The 17,798-nt window shown below is 42.3% G+C and overlaps 1 protein-coding gene across 2 annotated transcripts; it reads left to right on the plus strand.

Annotated features, from left to right (window-relative positions):
- Positions 1-131: 131 nt before the first annotated feature.
- Positions 132-17,420, plus strand: RNF4 (ring finger protein 4). 2 transcript variants are annotated; one of them, XM_054065866.1, is made up of 8 exons: positions 132-261; positions 6,288-6,454; positions 6,972-7,092; positions 8,036-8,115; positions 9,205-9,214; positions 11,866-12,031; positions 14,226-14,274; positions 14,591-17,420. In XM_054065866.1, exons 2-8 carry the CDS (start codon positions 6,446-6,448, stop codon positions 14,738-14,740), a joined length of 585 nt encoding a protein of 194 aa, XP_053921841.1. In that variant the 5' UTR covers positions 132-261; positions 6,288-6,445; the 3' UTR covers positions 14,741-17,420. The 2 variants fall into 2 exon arrangements, with proteins under 2 accessions (XP_053921841.1, XP_053921842.1); XM_054065867.1 differs by lacking the exon at positions 132-261 and adding an exon at positions 1,351-1,551.
- The last annotated feature ends 378 nt before the right edge of the window (positions 17,421-17,798 follow it).

Consider the following 17,798-nt stretch of genomic DNA (forward strand, 5'->3'; position numbering starts at 1 on the left):
CTCGATGATTGACGTTAGCAGAGACTAATCAGCGCGCAGAGCCGAGGGAGCACAGCCAATAGAGAGGCGGCGAGGGCGGGCGCTGCGTGACGCCACCGTCTCTGGGCCGGGCGCTGGGCCAATCACCGCGCAGAGCGTCGAGGCTCAGCCAATGGCGAGGCGGCGGCGGAGGGCGGTGCGTGACGCCGCCAGGCCGAGCGCTACGGGTGAGTGCCGCAAGGCCCGGGGGCTGCGGGATCGCGACGACTCCTGGAGCGGCAGGTGAGTGCTGGGGAGTAGGCGGGAGCTGGGCTGAGGGGGGCTGCGATTCGCGGCCGGGCCGGGCCGGGGCCTGTGGCTGCTTTGGCCCCGCGTTCGCCGGGCAGGGCCGGGCCACGGAGTCGTTAAATCGCTGGGTTGAGATCACGGTGATAGTACGAGGGGGAAGGGGTGTAAATTGGAGGGAGGGGGTTTGGAGTGGACATCAGGGAGGAATTTCTTCACGATGAGGGTGGTGAGGCATTGGAACAGGTTGCCCAGGGAAGTTGTGGGTGCCCCATCCCTGGAGGTGTTCCAAGGCCAGGCTGGATGAGGCCTTGGGCAGCCTGATCTGGTGGGAGGTATCCCTGCCCACAGCAAGAAGTCGAACTGGATGATCTTTAAGGTCTCTTCCAACCCAAAGCGTTCTATGATTCTGTGAAAGGGGCTGATGAGGCAGGACTGTGCTTATGCTGTGTTCTGTGATGTTGCTGTACCACGTTGCTGCATGTGTGAGCTTTGGGGTCATACCCCCTGTGCCATGTCAGGCTTCTGGCAACATTCACTGAGCAAAATTCATCCAAGCCATCAACGTCAAGGTGTTCAAGGCCAGGCTGGATGTGGCCTTGGGCACCCTGGTCTGGTGGGATGTGCCCCTGCCCATGGCAGGGGGGTTAGAAATAGATGAGCTTTAAGATCCTTCCAACCCAAACCATTCTATGATTCTGTGATCGTCAAGTCCAACCGTACCTGTCCACTACCAAAGCATATCCCATAGCACTTCATCTACCCCTCTTTTAGATCCTTCCAGGGATGGTGACTCAACCGCCTCCCTGGGCAGCCTCTCCCGGTGCCCGAGTACCCTTCCTGTGAAGAAATTTTTCCTGACGTCCAATCTCAACCTCCCCGGTGCAGCTTGAGGCCATTCTCTCTTATCCTATCGCCTGTCACTTGGGAGAAGAGATCAACACCCACCTCCACACCCTCCTTTCAGGCAGTTGTAGACAGTGATAAAGTCAGAGGCGGTGCTCCCTGCGAGGGCTGCCCAAAAAGAGACTCAGAGAATGCTGGGGAGGAGGTGACGGCATTCTCAGTCTCCTACCTCAGCAACCCCCATCCTTTTCACAGGATGAGAAAAGACTCAACTTCTTTCTTCTTTCTTCTGTATCTGATTTTGGGAGTATTGAAAGCAAGCTGTAGCCTTTCGCAGAGAAACCTGCGCGTAAGAGCAATGAGGAGCTTTTGTTCTGTCAAGCCTTCCTCTTTTTTTGTTGTTCTTTCTGACACAGGATGTCTGACCAACTTAAAGTTTTGGTATGATTTGTTCTTGGCATGTTTCCTTAACTTCTTTGGTTTGTTTTGGGTTTGGTTGGGTTTTGGAGGTGGGGGTGGTTTAGGGGTTTTTTGGTTAGGCTGCTCATAAACGTATGTCTTGTTTTGTTTGCCTGTAGATGTAAGTGACTGCTTAGAGCGGGCAGGCTGGTATATTTATATGGTAGGGTATTTATCTCTCATCTTTACTGGTTTTATAGTGTCTCTGGCCAAGCTTTTGTAGAATTGTACTGTTTGACCTAATTTGGAAAAAACAAAATACTTAGCTTCTGTTTTCACTAGAGTTGGTGTAGTGCAAAAATGAGAGCGTCTTTAAAGGCACTGGAAATACACAAGATAGAAAGGTTTGATAGAGTGAAATGGCAGATTACTGTTCACCGTGATAAAGAAATATTATGACTTGCCCTTTTTGGTTGGTGTGTGCATCTTCTGACCACAGAATTTTTTTTATATGCTGCATCATTGATGCTCCGTTTCCTGTTGTTATGAGTGCAAAGAGAGATCTTAAGAGTGGAAATGAGAAGCAAAGTCGTTAAGGCATAGCATATCATGTTTTGACGAATACAATCTAGACAGGTTTTTTTGCCTGTGCCTTGCGCACACCAGACAGACTGACGTTGTTGCTTTCTTCAAGTGGTTACTTCAGTGTATTGGTAATGTTTAGAATGATAATGAGCTGAAGTCTTGTATGTGTTAGTCATGGTAAAAATGTTTACTTCTTGCTTAGGCTAATTTTGGCTCAATTCAAGTATGTGGAAGACCAAACCTTTGTTTTCAGAATGGTGTTAGAAATGTTTTCAGTTTATGTTGTCTAGGGAATCCATTGGTTTTGAACTGTAATTCAAACATGCTAAATTAGGTCAACTTGAACTCAGTGAGAATGTTAGCTTTTTATAGAGGAAGAAATTAAAAGGAGATTTAAATGAGGATTATGGAAGCCAATATTCTTTTACTCCTAGTGTAAACATTCTTAATTTAGATTGTTGTACCTTTATTTTTCTCAAGTATCTACCTGTATAGAGAAAGCTCTGTGGATATAGTCCTTAAGAAGCTAGTAAGCTAGCTGGAATAAACCTTGAACTTTCTTATGAGGATAACACTGCTTACGCCCTTGGGAGAACTAAATGACAGGAACAATAACTGCATGTGCAGAGCCCTGCGTCTGAGAGGAAGGGGGAGTGGCCTTTTCTGGGATGGTGTCATCCTGCAGTGATGCAATGAAAAGTCTGTAAAAGTCAAAACTGTTTGTTGCCTTACTAATTTGATCTGCTAATTTGTCACATTAAAAAAAAAAGTTCTGTTTGGGTTTTTTTTCAGTCTTAATTCTAGAATTTTGAATTTTTAATGCATCTAGCTAACAGCTTCAGTTGGAGTTATTTTATGCTTTTGGGTTGAGGTTGATACAGTAACTCTGATTTGTATTATCAAGTCTTGGGAGTCTTGGTGCTGGGTTTGAATTGGGAGCTACTGAGGTTCTGAAAATCTTTAAAGGACTCTTACTGATGAAGGTATCTCTATGTGTGAAGCTTGCAACTTATTTGTTTACTTTTATTCTTGTGCACTACTATCTTGAGCTGTGGTGTGTTCAAGAAAATAAGCTTTGCTTTATTTTTGCTACCCATTCTTACGTTTCAGGTAATTAACTTTTGATAAAGTTTCCCAAGTATGCCAAAAACGTGGAAATCCATAGCCCCACAGGAGAGGTTTGTCCTGATGAGAAAAAAATATTGCTCTTTCAATGTACCATTGCACTGGGTTGTATTCAGTGTTATATAAGAAAAGTACGGAGTCTCATGAAACCTCATGGGTGTTTTTCATCCCAAAGCGTGCTGTCTAGTGAATACATCAGACTTAGGTTTTGCTGTCTTCCAGCAGTGTGGATACATCAGTGTATTGGATTGCTCTAGAAGTTATATTTAAAAACAATTTTAACAACTTGTACTTTAAAATAAGCTATATAAAATTTGTTTCTTTATAATCCTCAGATGTGTGTATCTGGTAATATTTTCCAGCTTTTTAATGTCCAAATATTTTTTCCAATTTCATATCTGATGAGAGTCAAGGAAAATGTCTCTTGGCTTTCTCGATGAAATAAACTGATGATGTAATTTCTTAGTACAGCTCATACGTTGCTCAGTCCTGTTCATCCTCTTGCTGTGTGTGTAAAACTGCTTTGCCTAAGTAATTTCCAGTTTCAGTTGTAGCTGTTAGATGAAAATGATAGCTTGACTTTGAGCAACTAGTTTGAAAGAGCGGATGTGCTAGGTTTAGGGATGATTCTTTTGCTTTCCTCATCCCTCATGCTGGGTGTCCTCCTTCTTGCTTCAGCTCCTTCTTCTCCTTGCCTCCAAAAAGCTCCAAAATCAAACCTACGAATAAACATATGGAGGAAGTAACTCCTATAGTTCCTAGAAAACATGCTCACAGAACAGTCTGTCTGGTTTGTGTGACTGTGGAATTAGGCACGGTTTTGCTCCCTATCACAAAAGTTCAGTGAAATGAGTAAAATAGAATCTTTCCAAGCATGTTGGTAAGGCTGGCAGAAAAGCTTTCTTCCTTAACAGACAGAATGAAATCTATGCCTTAAGAACAGTGAGATGAAGTGTGCAAAGAGAACTCATGTTACCTGGACACAGATTATTAGGGAAATGGTTGCCTAGGCGAGTCCTGCACCGGAGATGCAGGAAAATGACAGTCAGTTGCCCATTTTCTCTGGTAGGGAGCAAACTCTGGGCCTTAGTTGTCTACATCCCAGGTTAGAAGATATAGTGATTTCCTCACATTTGTGAGGAAAACTCTGGAGTAACAGAAAACTGCTTGGCAGAGAAGGACCTCAGGGTGTTGCTTGACAGCCGGCTGAATGTGAGTCAGCAGTGGCCCAGGTGGCCAAGAAGGCCAATGGCATCTTGACCTGTATCAGAAACCCTGTGGCCGGCAGGACCAGGAGAATGATTTTGGCCCTGTACTCCGTGTTGATGAGGCCACACCTTGAATACCATGCTCAATTTTGGGCCCTTTGCTACAGTAAGGACACTTTGCTGCTGGAGTGTCTCCAGAGATAGGCAACAAAGCTGGTGAAGGGGCTGGAGAACAAGCTGTATGGGAGGCGGCTGAGGGAACTCAGGTGGTTTAGCCTGGAGAAGAGGAAGCCGAGGAGAGACCTTATCACTGTCTACAACCATCTGAAAGGGGATTGTAGCAAGGTGGATGTTGGTCTCTTCTTCCAAGTGACAGGAGGTAGGACAAGAGGAAAAGGCCTCAAGTTGTGTCAGAGGAGGAAAAATTTCTTCACCAAAATGGTTATCAGTCACTGGCACAGGGTGCCCGGGGAGGTGGTTGAGTCACCATCTCTGGAGGTGTTTAAAAGAGGAGCAGATGAGGTGCTCAGCGATATGATTTAGTAGTGGACAGGTGTGGTTGGACTTGATGATCTCAAAGGTCTTTTCTAACCTAGCGATTCTAGGTGTAAGTTTACATTTTTAAAAAAACTGTGTTAAAAAAAAGCATTATGTTTATGTATAAGTGTTCCGAAAGTCTTATGTACTGTGATCAGAATCTGCCGCTGTGATTGTTGAGTCTGGCATATAGCAAGAGGTCTAATATGAAAAAAATAAAAGAAGCATGTTGACTTTCATTTTAGCTATTGCAATTCAGTGCCAGTTTTAAAATGAAAAATCAGTGAAGTGATGAATGGTGTATTATGTTTCTTATTACTGCGCGTAAGTCTTTGGGCTTAGAGAAGTACCAAATTTAGTGTAAGGATTTTTCTCAAACACAATTTGTTTTAATAATGTCATAATTCAGTGTTAAGGGGTCTCTTAAAGTAATTGATTTAAGAAATACAGGGAAAATTTAAGAAGAAAAAAAAATCAGTCAGACGTCCTTTAACTCATGGTTGGTAGACTACCAGTGCCATTCTGTCCCACTGCATGGTCTCAGTGTTCCTTAATGTAAGCATAGATTATTACAGTGTGTTTGCTGGTCTTTGAGGCGTAGATCAAGGTCAGTATCAGGAAGACAGTTCTGGTTTACCATAATTGTTTTTTAACTGGTCTCTCCACTCTCTCCTCATAGCTCCTTATTGTGTGTTAGACACGGGATAAATTTACTATGAGCAACTTTAAGGATAATAGAACCCCATAACTGCCTTTATGCTTGCTGTTCACCTCTTCCCACTTTGTTGCCTGGTGGGTAGGGGCATGCATACCAGTTGCCACATAGTAGTTATTGTACGCTTTTATGCTCATGCAGATCCACGAGTATTTCTAAACTGAAATTTCTCTGTTTTGCTTGCTTTAGATGTCTCTTGAGCTGTTCGGCTTCCACCTGTTGGAATCTGGACAGCAAAACTCTTTATCTGGAATTTTCTGTTCTCTGATAATGTCTGGTTATGACTCAGTTCCCAGTGATTCCTGCCCACACACAAACATTACCTTGAAAGTCAGTCAGTTGCTTTCTGTTAAACATAATTGGCATTCCTTAGTATTTTTCTAGCTTACTGCCAAATAAGCTTGTTCTGGTCTTCAGTTTAGGAAACCTGTAAGAGCAACTGAGACTTTGGGCACATCTGTAGGTGTCTGAGATGCAGATAGCAAACTCTGGGATTTGCCCTTTAGCTTTGGACAGAAACTGGTGACTTGGGAACGGGAATCTTGGTGAGGACGCATATTTAAGAGAACCAGCACTACAGAGAGGTAATGTCTCTTCTTTCCTTATAGGTTTGGAAGAACGTCCTCCAGGCATCCTGAAAATTCTGGACATTTTTGCAGTGTACTACCAAAAGGAATATAAGGAATTTGTAGCAATAGCTTCCTTGCAATTAGTTTTTTTGTCTTTGTACTTCCAACTTTGTCTGTGGTTTGAATTAGGAAACACCATGAGCACAGTAAGTATTTTACTCCTCATTGCAAACCCAGTTCTTAAAACATGTTTACAGTACTTCTAGAAAGGATTGTCAGAGTTTGTAGTAAATACAGTGGAACGTAGGCATATTAAAGTTCATGTAACTTCATGTTCCCTGATACTTAAGATATTTTCTCTCTCTCAGTACTCACAATACTTAAGAAATACTTACAATGTGAACAAAAACCTTAGGTCAGACTCATTCCAATGATTGCCTGGAAGCTGACACCTAGTAGAATTGTAAAGTAGTTTTCTCACTTGCAAACCATCATGTTATGCTTTTTCTTTGTGGCACAACTGTCAAGAGGTCTGGGGTGGTGTATGTCTCTGATGCGATGCATTCTGATAGAAGGGACACATGCCACCATTCTTTGTGTATGACAGCCTTTCAGAGGGGCATTTTTTGTCTCCTTGTGTACTCTCAGTGGTGCTGCACAGATGAGGGCCACATAAATATATAATACTCCTAAAGAAAGTGCTATGGCTTTGCTCTCTCTTAGAATCAACGGAAGCGCCGTGGAGGAGCAGTTAATTCCAGGCAAGCTCGAAAACGAAGCAGAATGATGGCTTCTGCCACAGAAAGGGCTTCAGAAGCAGAGCCAATTGAACTTGAAGAAAGTGGTAAGCTGTTGTGTTAACTTGGGAAGAAATGAAAACTGCTTCTGGAGGGTTAGAGTCCCACTTGACTGGTATGTTTGCCAGTTTCTGGATCTTTTTCTGTGGAGAAAGGGAAACCTCTGCTGTTAGAAAGCATCTGGTATGACATCGATACACAAGCCCCCTGAGCACTCTTTTAGTCTGTTCGTGAGGGGCAGTACATTACCTACATGCACCAGATGAGTTGTGTAAGAAGGGTACTCGCGTGCTGCTCAGCCATCTGAGTGTCTGGTCCAATGAGCTGAGAGTTACTGCAGCTGCCACTGCAGAGAGGGGCAAACTCTGTTTGGGAACTCCCATGTTTTAAATTCGAAGTTTGTCGTTATTTATGCCTCATCCCTCAACGAAGAGGCTATTACTTGACCAGCACGTTTTTAGAAAAGTATCTGAATTTAAGCAGCCTCCTTCACCTCCTCCATAGAAATCTAACTTGCCTTCTGAAATCCTAGGACAGATTTCAAGCAGCTGTTGGTTTCCAGGTAGTGATATCACTTTTTCAGTTTTTGCTGTGCATTGCACAATGAAAGGCTGTAAGAGTCATGAGACAGGGACACTTAGAGCATAGTACTGTAAAATTATGTCCTATATAGTTGATATTTTATTGTGCGTGATCCACATTCTTCTCTGCGAGATGAATAATCTGTTGCTGTGTAAATCCCACAAGCTGTTGTCATGCCACAGACCTGTATAAGGAGCTCTAGTGCTGTTCTTCTTGCGTTGCAACTTGCAGAAAGAGCGTTACCTCTGCTGTCATGTGGCCTTTTGAGGGCAAAGCTTGAGTGAAATGTTGGATTTGTTCCTGAACACAGGAGGGATAGGTTGAATCCTACCTCACTCTGTTGCATAGTGACAGAAAATTTTACTCCTTTGTGCTCTCTGATCTTGGTTTTAACATTGTGTTTTGAAGCTGGTGAAGAAGTAGTAGATCTCACATGTGAATCTTCTGATCCTGTAGTCGTTGATCTAACTCACAATGATTCTGTTGTGGTAAGTAATGAACAGCTCACTTACCTACATCTTGTCCTTGGATTAGGTCTGCATTGTGCTCCCTAACAGAATCTGTCTTTAAGGATAAGTTGTAGGTTAAAATTTGACTTGTCCCTGCATGAAAGCCATGTGTTACAGGTTAACACGGAAGCTACTCTAGGGATGTACTTGCAGATAGTGGAAGAGTGATCTAAAACAGCTTGTTGCTGCAGAGCCTGGGGAGAATAGATACCAGTCATGGGTAGCATAACATCAGGAGGCACAATTTCAAGTGCAAGTTGTGATACGTATATCAAAGGTGTAGGCCAACGATTTAAATAAAAAGTGAAGGGGATCAGAGATGAAGTCTTTGACTTCACAAAGGCAAAAGCTTTATATGCAGCATTGGTTTACGGATCTCCTGCCAGAGATGCTAAGCACAACTGTAGCTGATTGTGGCACAAACTATTTCAGTTTTTTTACTCCAAGAAGTCTTTAAGACAATCCACTTATCTTTTACTGCTCTTTTTAAAGCTGTGTATTCGATCCAGTCCAAGTGTTCTTTAGAACCTTAGTTTTGGGAGGCCACTGCTGCTGTGCAGGACCAGAAACAAGTGGCAGGAATAGCATGGGGAGTCTCTCCTGGTCTCTCGTTCCTGAGCCTTTGCAAAGGAAGGGCCTCAAATATTACAACATGATGTGCACTGCCCCAGCCCCAGCTGCACCAAAGACAAGAGCAGCTCAGGGGCTGGATTTTTCCTTCAGCAGTTCTTAACTTATCCAGTGTTTCTGGATCTCACACCTAAAGCTGCCTGTTTAGGGGAGAAAGAGGAGAAGAATCTGCCCCAGGCTAAATAAAATTAGGGTCATGATACTGGGAGCAGTTAGGAGGGTGTTCAGGTGGTTCCTAAGCTGCCTTCACATCTACCCCTTTGCAGCAGTGTGAGCAGAACCAGGAGCAGCTGCTTACTTGTTTTCAGCGCAACAGCTAATTTACTGGTATTTTTAACATTCTTAACATATCTGGTGTTTGTGTGTAACACTGGGGGTGCATACCAAAGTCTAATTGCATTTTTCTTTTCTCTCTTTTCCCATATGCATCGATGCAAGATTGTTGAAGGTGAGTTCATGCTTTACAGTTGATAATCAAATTGTCCTGAACTAAATCTTCTTTCTTTTCTGTCAATCTTAAGCAGCATGGATTGAAAGTGCATTTACCAAAGACAAAGAACAGGACTAAAATATCTGGCCATTGTCTTAGAGAATGGATCCACACTGTGTTTCATAGTCACTCTTGGAGCTTGTAGAAAGTATCTGAAAGAAAATGCATCGCGGCTGCTCAGATAGGTTTTTTTTTTTTTTTTTAATTTGAAACAGAGGAGTTCTATAAGCCCTAAGTTGGCAATAATTTTCATTATCACTTTCAGCACTTGACTCTGCTTTGGATATGAAAATGTCAGAAGGCTTTTTTAGCCTGTGTTGCAGTAAAGGAAATAAAGAAGAAGGGCTTTTGTGGTTATAGTACTTTCTTTATGTAGTGTAACATGTTTCAAATTTAGTACTGACAATATTAACAAGTGTGGATTTTTTTTCTTACTTTAAGTGTTACAATAGTTATAGATGTAGTAAGTTAATCCTTTACATCCTTCAGACTTTGTTCTGATTATATCTGAGATGGTTTAGTATGTTCTTAGTTGGTGTTTAAATGGCATCTATTTTGTGCTCTGAATGAGCAAGTAAAAAATACTTGCAGTAAAAGTTGTAGCTGAATACTTATGGAGGAAGGAGCTTTACTTTTGTAGCTATTTATGTCAATTTATTAGTGCTTGATTGTTGTTATATGTACGCTGGAGATGCAGAGATAATTAACACATGCAGTTTCTAATTGTTAAAAACTAACAGCAGTTCTTTAACCTTTGGGGTTTACAGACCAGGCACTTAAATTTTTTTAATTCCACTTTTATTTTGGGCAATATGACTCCATTTTCAGGTTACCTCAACTCAGGAGGAAGATGATGAAAATGTGAAAGGAGATGCTACGTAAAGAATTTTTATAATTTCCAAGTTCTATTGTTAAAAAGACTCATTTTATAGAAGCTCCCTTCGAGTGGCTTAACACAGGCCAAAAAAAGTGGAACAGTTTAGCATCATACCTGGATAGAGCAGTGAGAGCCCACAGTAGCTCCATAATTTACGTTTTTAGATTTAAACATCTCTTCCATCACTTCTGAGACTTTCTAAACAAAGTACTGTGTTTTACCAGACCTTTTTGTTTTGCATGTGCTGTCTCACCTTCCTACTTGGAAACTTATCTTCAGTCCTCTCTCTTTGTCTCATATCACACAGCAATTGTCACAGTTCCTCAACATGGCACAGTAGCATTCTCTGCTAGTAAGAACCAGAGAATGGTTTGAGTTGGGAGGGACCTTAAAGGTCATCCCTGCCATGGGCAGGGACGTGTCCCACCAGACACGGGCTCAAGGCCCCATCTAACCTGGCCTTGAACACCTCCAGGGATGGGGCAGCCACAGCTTCCCTGGGCAACCTGTGCCAGTGCCTTACCACCCTCATTGTGAAGAAGCTCCTTCTGATGTCTAGTCTAAATCTTCCCCTCTCCAATTTATATCCATACCCCTCTTCCTATCACTACATGACCTCCCCAGCTTTCTTGTATGCTCCCTTCAGATACTGGAAGGTTGCTATAAGGTCTCCTCTGAGCCTTCTGTTCTCCAGGCTGACAAACTGCATCCAACTCTCTCACCCTGTCCTTGTATGGGAGGTGCTCCAGCCCTCTGATGATCTTTGTAGCCTTCCTCTGGACCCGTTCCAACAATTTCATATTCTTCTTATGTTGAGGATTCCAGAACTGGACACAAAACTCCAAGTTGAGTCTCACAGAGTAATAGAGGGGCAGAGTCCCCTCCCTCGACCTGCTGGCCACGCTTCTTTTGGGGGCTCAGGGTACAGTTGGCCTTCTGGGCTGCAAGCACCCCTTACCAGTTCACGTTGAGCTTCTCATCGACTAGCACCCCCAAGTCCTTCTCTGCAGGGCTGCTCTCAATCACATCACCCCCATCCTGTGTTGAAATTGGGGATTGCCCTGACGCAGGTGCAAGACCTTACACTTGTCCTTGTTGAAACTCATGAGGTTCACACAGGCCCACTTCTCCAGCCTGTCCAGGTCCCTCTGGATGACATCCCATCCTTCCAGTGTGGCAGCTGCACCACTCAGTTTGGTGTCATCTGCAAATTTGCTGAGTGTGCACTCAATCTCGCAGTCTGTCATTGATGAAGATTATAAAGAGCACTGGTCCCAGTGAGGGACACTACTTGTCATGGATTTCCATCTGGACATCAAGCTGTTGACCCCTACTCTCTGAATATGACCATCCAACCAGTTTATTATGCACCGTACTGTCCACCCATCAAATCCATATCTCTACAATTTAGAGAGAAGCATGTTGTGTAATTGGTAGAGGTAGCTTCCCTTTGCAGGGTAGATTTATTCACAGGTAATGTAACTATATATTAAAACACAGAGAATCTTTAAGATAGTTTTTCAGCCGTTTGTAAGGTGACTAGAGCAAATGGTTTGTGTCAAAATGTAGCAGAATATTTACAGTGTCTAGTTTGTTTATTCCTTTTAACTTAGCTGAATATGGTCCATTTAAAATATAAACCATTATAGCATATTTATAATCACAAGTTTCAAGGATTGTTCCTGGGATATATGTATAATAATATATCTAACTTACCAAAATTAAATTGCAGAGAATCAACGACAAAGGAGAAATCTCCGGCTAAGAAGCCAGCGGCAGTCAGACAGCTGTGTACTGAGTAGCGATGATGAAGATGAATCAAGAGATAATGATGTGTACATGACAGATAAAGTGACTCAAGAATTGGGACCACTGGAGGATGAAACTGCAAGTTCAAAGTACGTATGCCTTATGACCTAGCAAACACTGAATTTTGCTTTTCTTGTACAGGTCAAAGTTATATTGCTATAGCCTGACTTATTTTTGAAGTCTTAACTTGTGCATATTCTAGTTAGTTTCCACTGTCAATGAGTACAACATCACATTTTGCATGATGACAAAATGATACCATTTGTACTTTAGGATAAAAAGCCAGCCCAAGACTGATGTAAAACTTTGTATAGAACTTCAAAGATGAGCGTGTGGAGGTACAGCGAGGAAGGAAGATTAGTCACAGGCTGTAGCTCATAATGTGTCCTATTTACTTCTCATGCATCACTCTGGTAGTGATGATAGATCTGGAAATATTTTCATTTTCACTGGTGTAGATGAGGCTTGGTATCAAGGCAGCTTGGCAAATTCCAGTAAAAACTATTATTCATTCACTACCTTTTTTTACACACTGTGCCAGTTAACTGCCTTTTTCTCTCGGAGCGGTGACTGTTCTTCCCAAGGAACACTTGCAAGGCAATTGTGGAGGTAATACTGTTATAGCCAGTTCTTGTTCTGTATATGTATGTCATGGAGCTCTCTGGTATGTTGGCATGCGAGATGACAATCTCACTGTTCGGGTAGAGAAAACAGTAAACTCCTGCTGTAGGAGCACTCCATTATGTGAAGAAAGATGCATCGCGTTATGCCCACGTGACTAGGGAAGATAAATGTGAGAATTGTGGTATAAATGTTTTTTAAAGTGTTTTGGGGGGGTAATAGAAGGTTCGATAAAGCTGGTGTGCTTTCAGCCTTTTAGATTACTGGAAGGCAATGTAGGAGAGAACTTGGATGTGGAACTTTTGTGTGAGTATTTCAGGTATCAGGTCTTAAATATGCCACCTAAATGTCTTGTACTATTCTAAAACATAGTGCATTTTGCCAATGAATTTGTAGATTTTTAAATTTCGCCTTTAAACTATGTAGGCGAATAAATCCCATTAATTACTTAACATAAAAAAATAATGTTTTGTTCCTTTCGTCTCAAGGTTCTCTTAAAGAATGTGCCTTTCTGCTTTGCTATGGTAAGGCTGAAACAGCACAGTGCTACATTATTTAGTATTGGCAAAAGACTACTGGTGCTGGAGACGACAGTTACATTGTAGACAGCTCTCTAACACTATTAAGTTTTTCTTGCTTACATGAAGGTTGTCATCAGTTGCAATTACTGAATTGGTGTTATACCTGCTGCATAAAGAAATTGAGTAGCAAAAATGGGAGAATTAATGGTGTTCAGTTATGTATGCAAAAATAGTAGTGCTCACTGCTCGAATTTAAGATTACAAGATAAAAGATATCTCATGGGTTTTATTTCAGTATAATTAATAAATTAGAAACTTGCTTAGCAGAGGTGATGACATAATAGACAAGTGCTTATGGTGAAGACTTATGAAAGCAGCTTACTGCTTTCATTTCAAATAGCAATTAATTTGTAAATAAAAGTGGCAGGAAGATCTTTCACTTTCTGATAAAGTATTATTCAGCGTTTTAGGTATGACAAGTCTCTTGCAGAGAATACCTATTTCTCTTAGTAAGTGTACGTGCAATACAGCTGTCCTGGAGGCTGAAAGCAGGAGAGTTACATCTGCAACCACAGCTTGGTAGTAGCCACCAAGTCAGTCTTTCCTTCTCTGAACTAGAAATTTATGTTTGAATATTTCCTTATGGTAGTGTTCCTGCCCTACACTTTTTAGAGGAGTTCCTTGGTATGAATGTTACTGGGCTGGGATATTGCTAGATTGAAGTAGGGGGTGCTTTGACTTCTGACTTCTGAAGGGGAAGCTTTCCCTTCTAGAGAGGACAGCTAGATGGTTTTCTTCCCAAACTCTTTGTTATGTCCCATTGAAGATTGATCCTACCATACGTGCACAGCACAGTGCTGTAGACTGCTGTTACCTGTGATAATAGAGCAAGATGTGGAACTGCACCTCCTTCCTAAAGGAAACAGCGCCTCAGTTTTTCTTAGGTAAGGGAGGCCCTAACTACTTATTGAATGAAACGAACTGAGAGAGTTATAGATACACAGGGATCTTCAGATGAATTGCATCCTGGCTACTTTATGCAGTTGCATGATGACAAGATGTTTTATTTGTGGGTAACCCTCAGTGCACTGCAAAATTAATGGATGCATCTTCTTTCTGGTTTTGTTCTCTCTCCTGCCAGGCCGTCTGGTACCATTACCTGTCCAATTTGCATGGATGGCTACTCGGAGGTAAGGAGCCACATGTTGCCATTGTTTCTTTTTTGTCGGAGGAAGAATGGGGCAGAGGGTGTGCTGTGCAACTCTCTTGGGTTAGGTGGGGGACTACAGACAGTTGGTTTGCAATGCAGAGCTTGGTTTGACAGTGAAACTAGCTTGTAACTCAACATCATTTTGTGCTGTGTATGTAGAGCGAGAGATACTTACCAAGCTCGCCCTAAAAGATAGTGCATTCCGCATTGTTGTAGTAGCAGTGTGGTGATCCTAGATATTTCAAGTCCTATTTGTCTCATGCCAAGAAGCCAACACCTGTTGTGATTTATTCCAGATTGTGCAAAGTGGACGACTGATTGTGTCAACCAAATGCGGCCACGTCTTCTGCAGTCAGTGCCTCCGTGACTCCCTTAGGAATGCCAACTCTTGCCCAACCTGCAGGAAGAAACTTACTCACAGACAATATCATCCCATTTATATATGAGTGCTTCTGTTTCTCAGGACAGACTGAACTGGACTTTGGGGAAAATGTCATGTTTTCAGTGCTCTAAAGATTTAAATAGCAGCAGGTTGTGCACACATCCAAATAAAACTGATTTTTTTTTTCTTTTGAAAATACCTTGTACATAGATAGACAGCTTTTTTATGGTCCAAGCTGCTTCTTATGTTCCTGGTTTCAAAGTTAAATTTACGGCTGTCTCTATCCAGACCAGCAGCCTCTATCAGAAAGGAGACAGCTAACCCATTTCCTACTGCTTTTTTTAGGCTTAAATAAGAGGAGTCTGAATATTTTGTTATTTCTTACTCTTTAAATTATTCCTACCCTTGCATACTCATAGGGAATAGTTAGCTTTCAAAATACAGATGAGCAATTTGCCTTTTCCTCACATTTTTGGATTTATCGTCCAAGAAGCTCATGACTATATTACTTTCTCCTATACCATCTTTGCCCACATAGAGTAAGTGCTATAATGATGACTTGTTTCATTATAAATCGATATTAAATTGCTAACCAGGGAATGGGATAAAATAACCCACTCTTAACCAGCAATTGGGTCTTCATAAGCGGCAGGTTTGAATGTGTAGATGACTTCATAAACTCCGGGAGATCCAAAGTACATCGACACTTGGCAACATCTACAATGTAAAAAGACTTTTGGGAATGGTTTAACTGCCCAGAATTCCTCTATTGGCATCACCACACTGAATTTAATTTCTAATGGGATGAGATGGTCTCTTGGGTTTATAACTGTTCTCTAGCACTTTCTCCTGATAACCAAGTAGAAGAGAGTCTTCTTTAGGCTTGCTGGTGATAAATAAGAAACAAATTTTGTGTTTTCCCCTTGTCAGCCGAATACCAGACTTGCCTACAGATGTGCTGGCTGCATCGAGTGTGCCCATGTGCCCAGCATAATGCTTCAAGTTCAGTACATTCACTTCTGCTGTTCTCGGCAGTTGTTGTATTTACACCCGACTGGTTTTAGCCTGATGCACAGGATCAAGAATTCAGTAATTGTATTACCAGGGGTTTAGGAAGTAGGGAGCTTTACAAGATGTTTAGTAGCAGTCTTGACTTGGCAGCTTTTTGAGAGAGAAGTTGCATCTCCCTTTGCCCTGAGGCTTGTCCAGCTTTCTTTAGATGAGCATTTTGACAAACCAAGAGAAGTGAGGCAAACGTCCTAGGAGATCAGCGAGGCAGGAATACTCCAGTTTATCCGCTGTAACCCAATCACTTCTTTCTTTCTCCAGGACTGACTTAGAAATGTCTGCATTAAACCCCTAATAGCTAAAACCTGCAAGCAGATGTGGAATCCCAGATGAGCTGATACAAACAGGATCATAGTAATTTCATGTAGATGAGATTAAGTCAGTGTTCTGTGATCCACAACCTGCAGCAGTCGCATCGAGGAAGGCTAAAATTTGGCCTGTTAAAACCAATGTCCAAAATTAAACCTCAAGTGCCTTTTGGCAGTTGCTTGGTTATGGAAGCCTTTAGAAGCGCCATGCTGTGCTTTGGTGAGGCACAGCTGTGGGGTGCATTTAGTTAACATTGAGTTCTGATGTGTCTGTGCTAACCCGTGCTAGTGTAGGAAGCCTTTGATTAAAGCAGCTCTTCTAATTAGCTGTGTCAAGTTCTTTGTGGGAGGTGCAACCCAAAAGTAGAGGGTGTTTCTTAGGATGTTTCTGGATGTAGTAATGCAGAGACGTTTTTCCGTAAAGGCTAGCTGAAGAAATGCAATCCCTTCCCCACCCTGGTTTTGAATAGCTTTGCTTCAGCCCTGCTGTGAGGACTATGCAGGTTCTGCCTTGTGGCCATCTGGAAACTCTAAAATGTTGAAGCCATTTGGTTCCTGTGTGCTCCCATCAGTAACAAACTGCAAGGAAGGTCTGCAGCATGCTGGGGATAGTGCAGTGAGAGCACAGGCTGGCACTTGGGTCCCAAAAACCATGGAGATGTTGCAACAGCGCTAAAGATTGCTTAAAGCATGGAGAGAAGCCAGCCCAACATGAAAACTGTTAAGATATGTAAGGGCCACCGAAGCAGCTTAATCCCAGTTGCTTAAAAAGGAGAGGATAAATATTTATGGCCAGTTTCCCTTGGATGGCTTAAGCACAAGCGGGATGATGAGAAGAGGATGTCAAGGGATTAACTCTGAGGGTGAGGGCGAGTCGGGTATCTGTGAAACTTTCACAGAGTACAAACCATAGCCCGAGAGGACTTGGCACACGTCCCTCCCTGCAAGTCTCCCTTTCTACTTTGTGTCTCAACAGATCTAATTGAAATTTAGATCCCACAAACTAGAAACTATTTACCAAGAAACTTTTTAGCTTTTGTGTGCCCTGTGAAGTACCACAAGTTTTGTGCATCTCAAGTTGAATTGTAAGCCACAGAAGATGGAGAAATATCAAACCACATTGCACACTTTATTTCTTAGGGAAGAAAACTTCAAGCACCCCGCTAGGTTTGATTTCCAGTGATGTTTTACATGGGCAAGAAGTGATAGGTTATAGAAAGACTTTTCTGTTCTGTACACGTCTGTCTTGTTGTATATAGTCCAATTTTTCCTGTATTTAATTGTATTCCTGTCTGTCTGTCCCACCTATGTTGCACTCTGCTGGTACGTAAACAGCTTCTTGTTGGAAATAAAACTATCCATTTGATCAACCAGAAGCCCTTGTTCTTTTATTTTCACTGTAGCAATTGATTGGGAGAGGAGAAAGACCCAAAATCCTACAGCTTTTAAGTTTTCATGGCAGTGTGTGTCGTAGGGGGAAAGGAGGAAGCCTGGGATGGGAGGGATGAGGGGATGACGGGGTCCCTCTCCTTTGCCTTTCTTACTCCCTTTTTTTTAATCAAGTTTCTCTGCTGTAAGGAAGCGAAGGAGATTCTGTTCAGGCCATTTATTGGTGGCTGTGTGAGCAGTTTATAGAGCATGTCCACCAGGATCATTTTGCTGTGCAAATACACTGTATTAGCAGCTGACTTCAAGTCTTATTCATTCAGTTGGTCTTAGAACCAGTGTTTTAAGAGGAACCCACAG

Source organism: Cuculus canorus, chromosome 4 (assembly GCF_017976375.1).
Source record: "Cuculus canorus isolate bCucCan1 chromosome 4, bCucCan1.pri, whole genome shotgun sequence".
Lineage (NCBI taxonomy): Eukaryota > Metazoa > Chordata > Aves > Cuculiformes > Cuculidae > Cuculus > Cuculus canorus.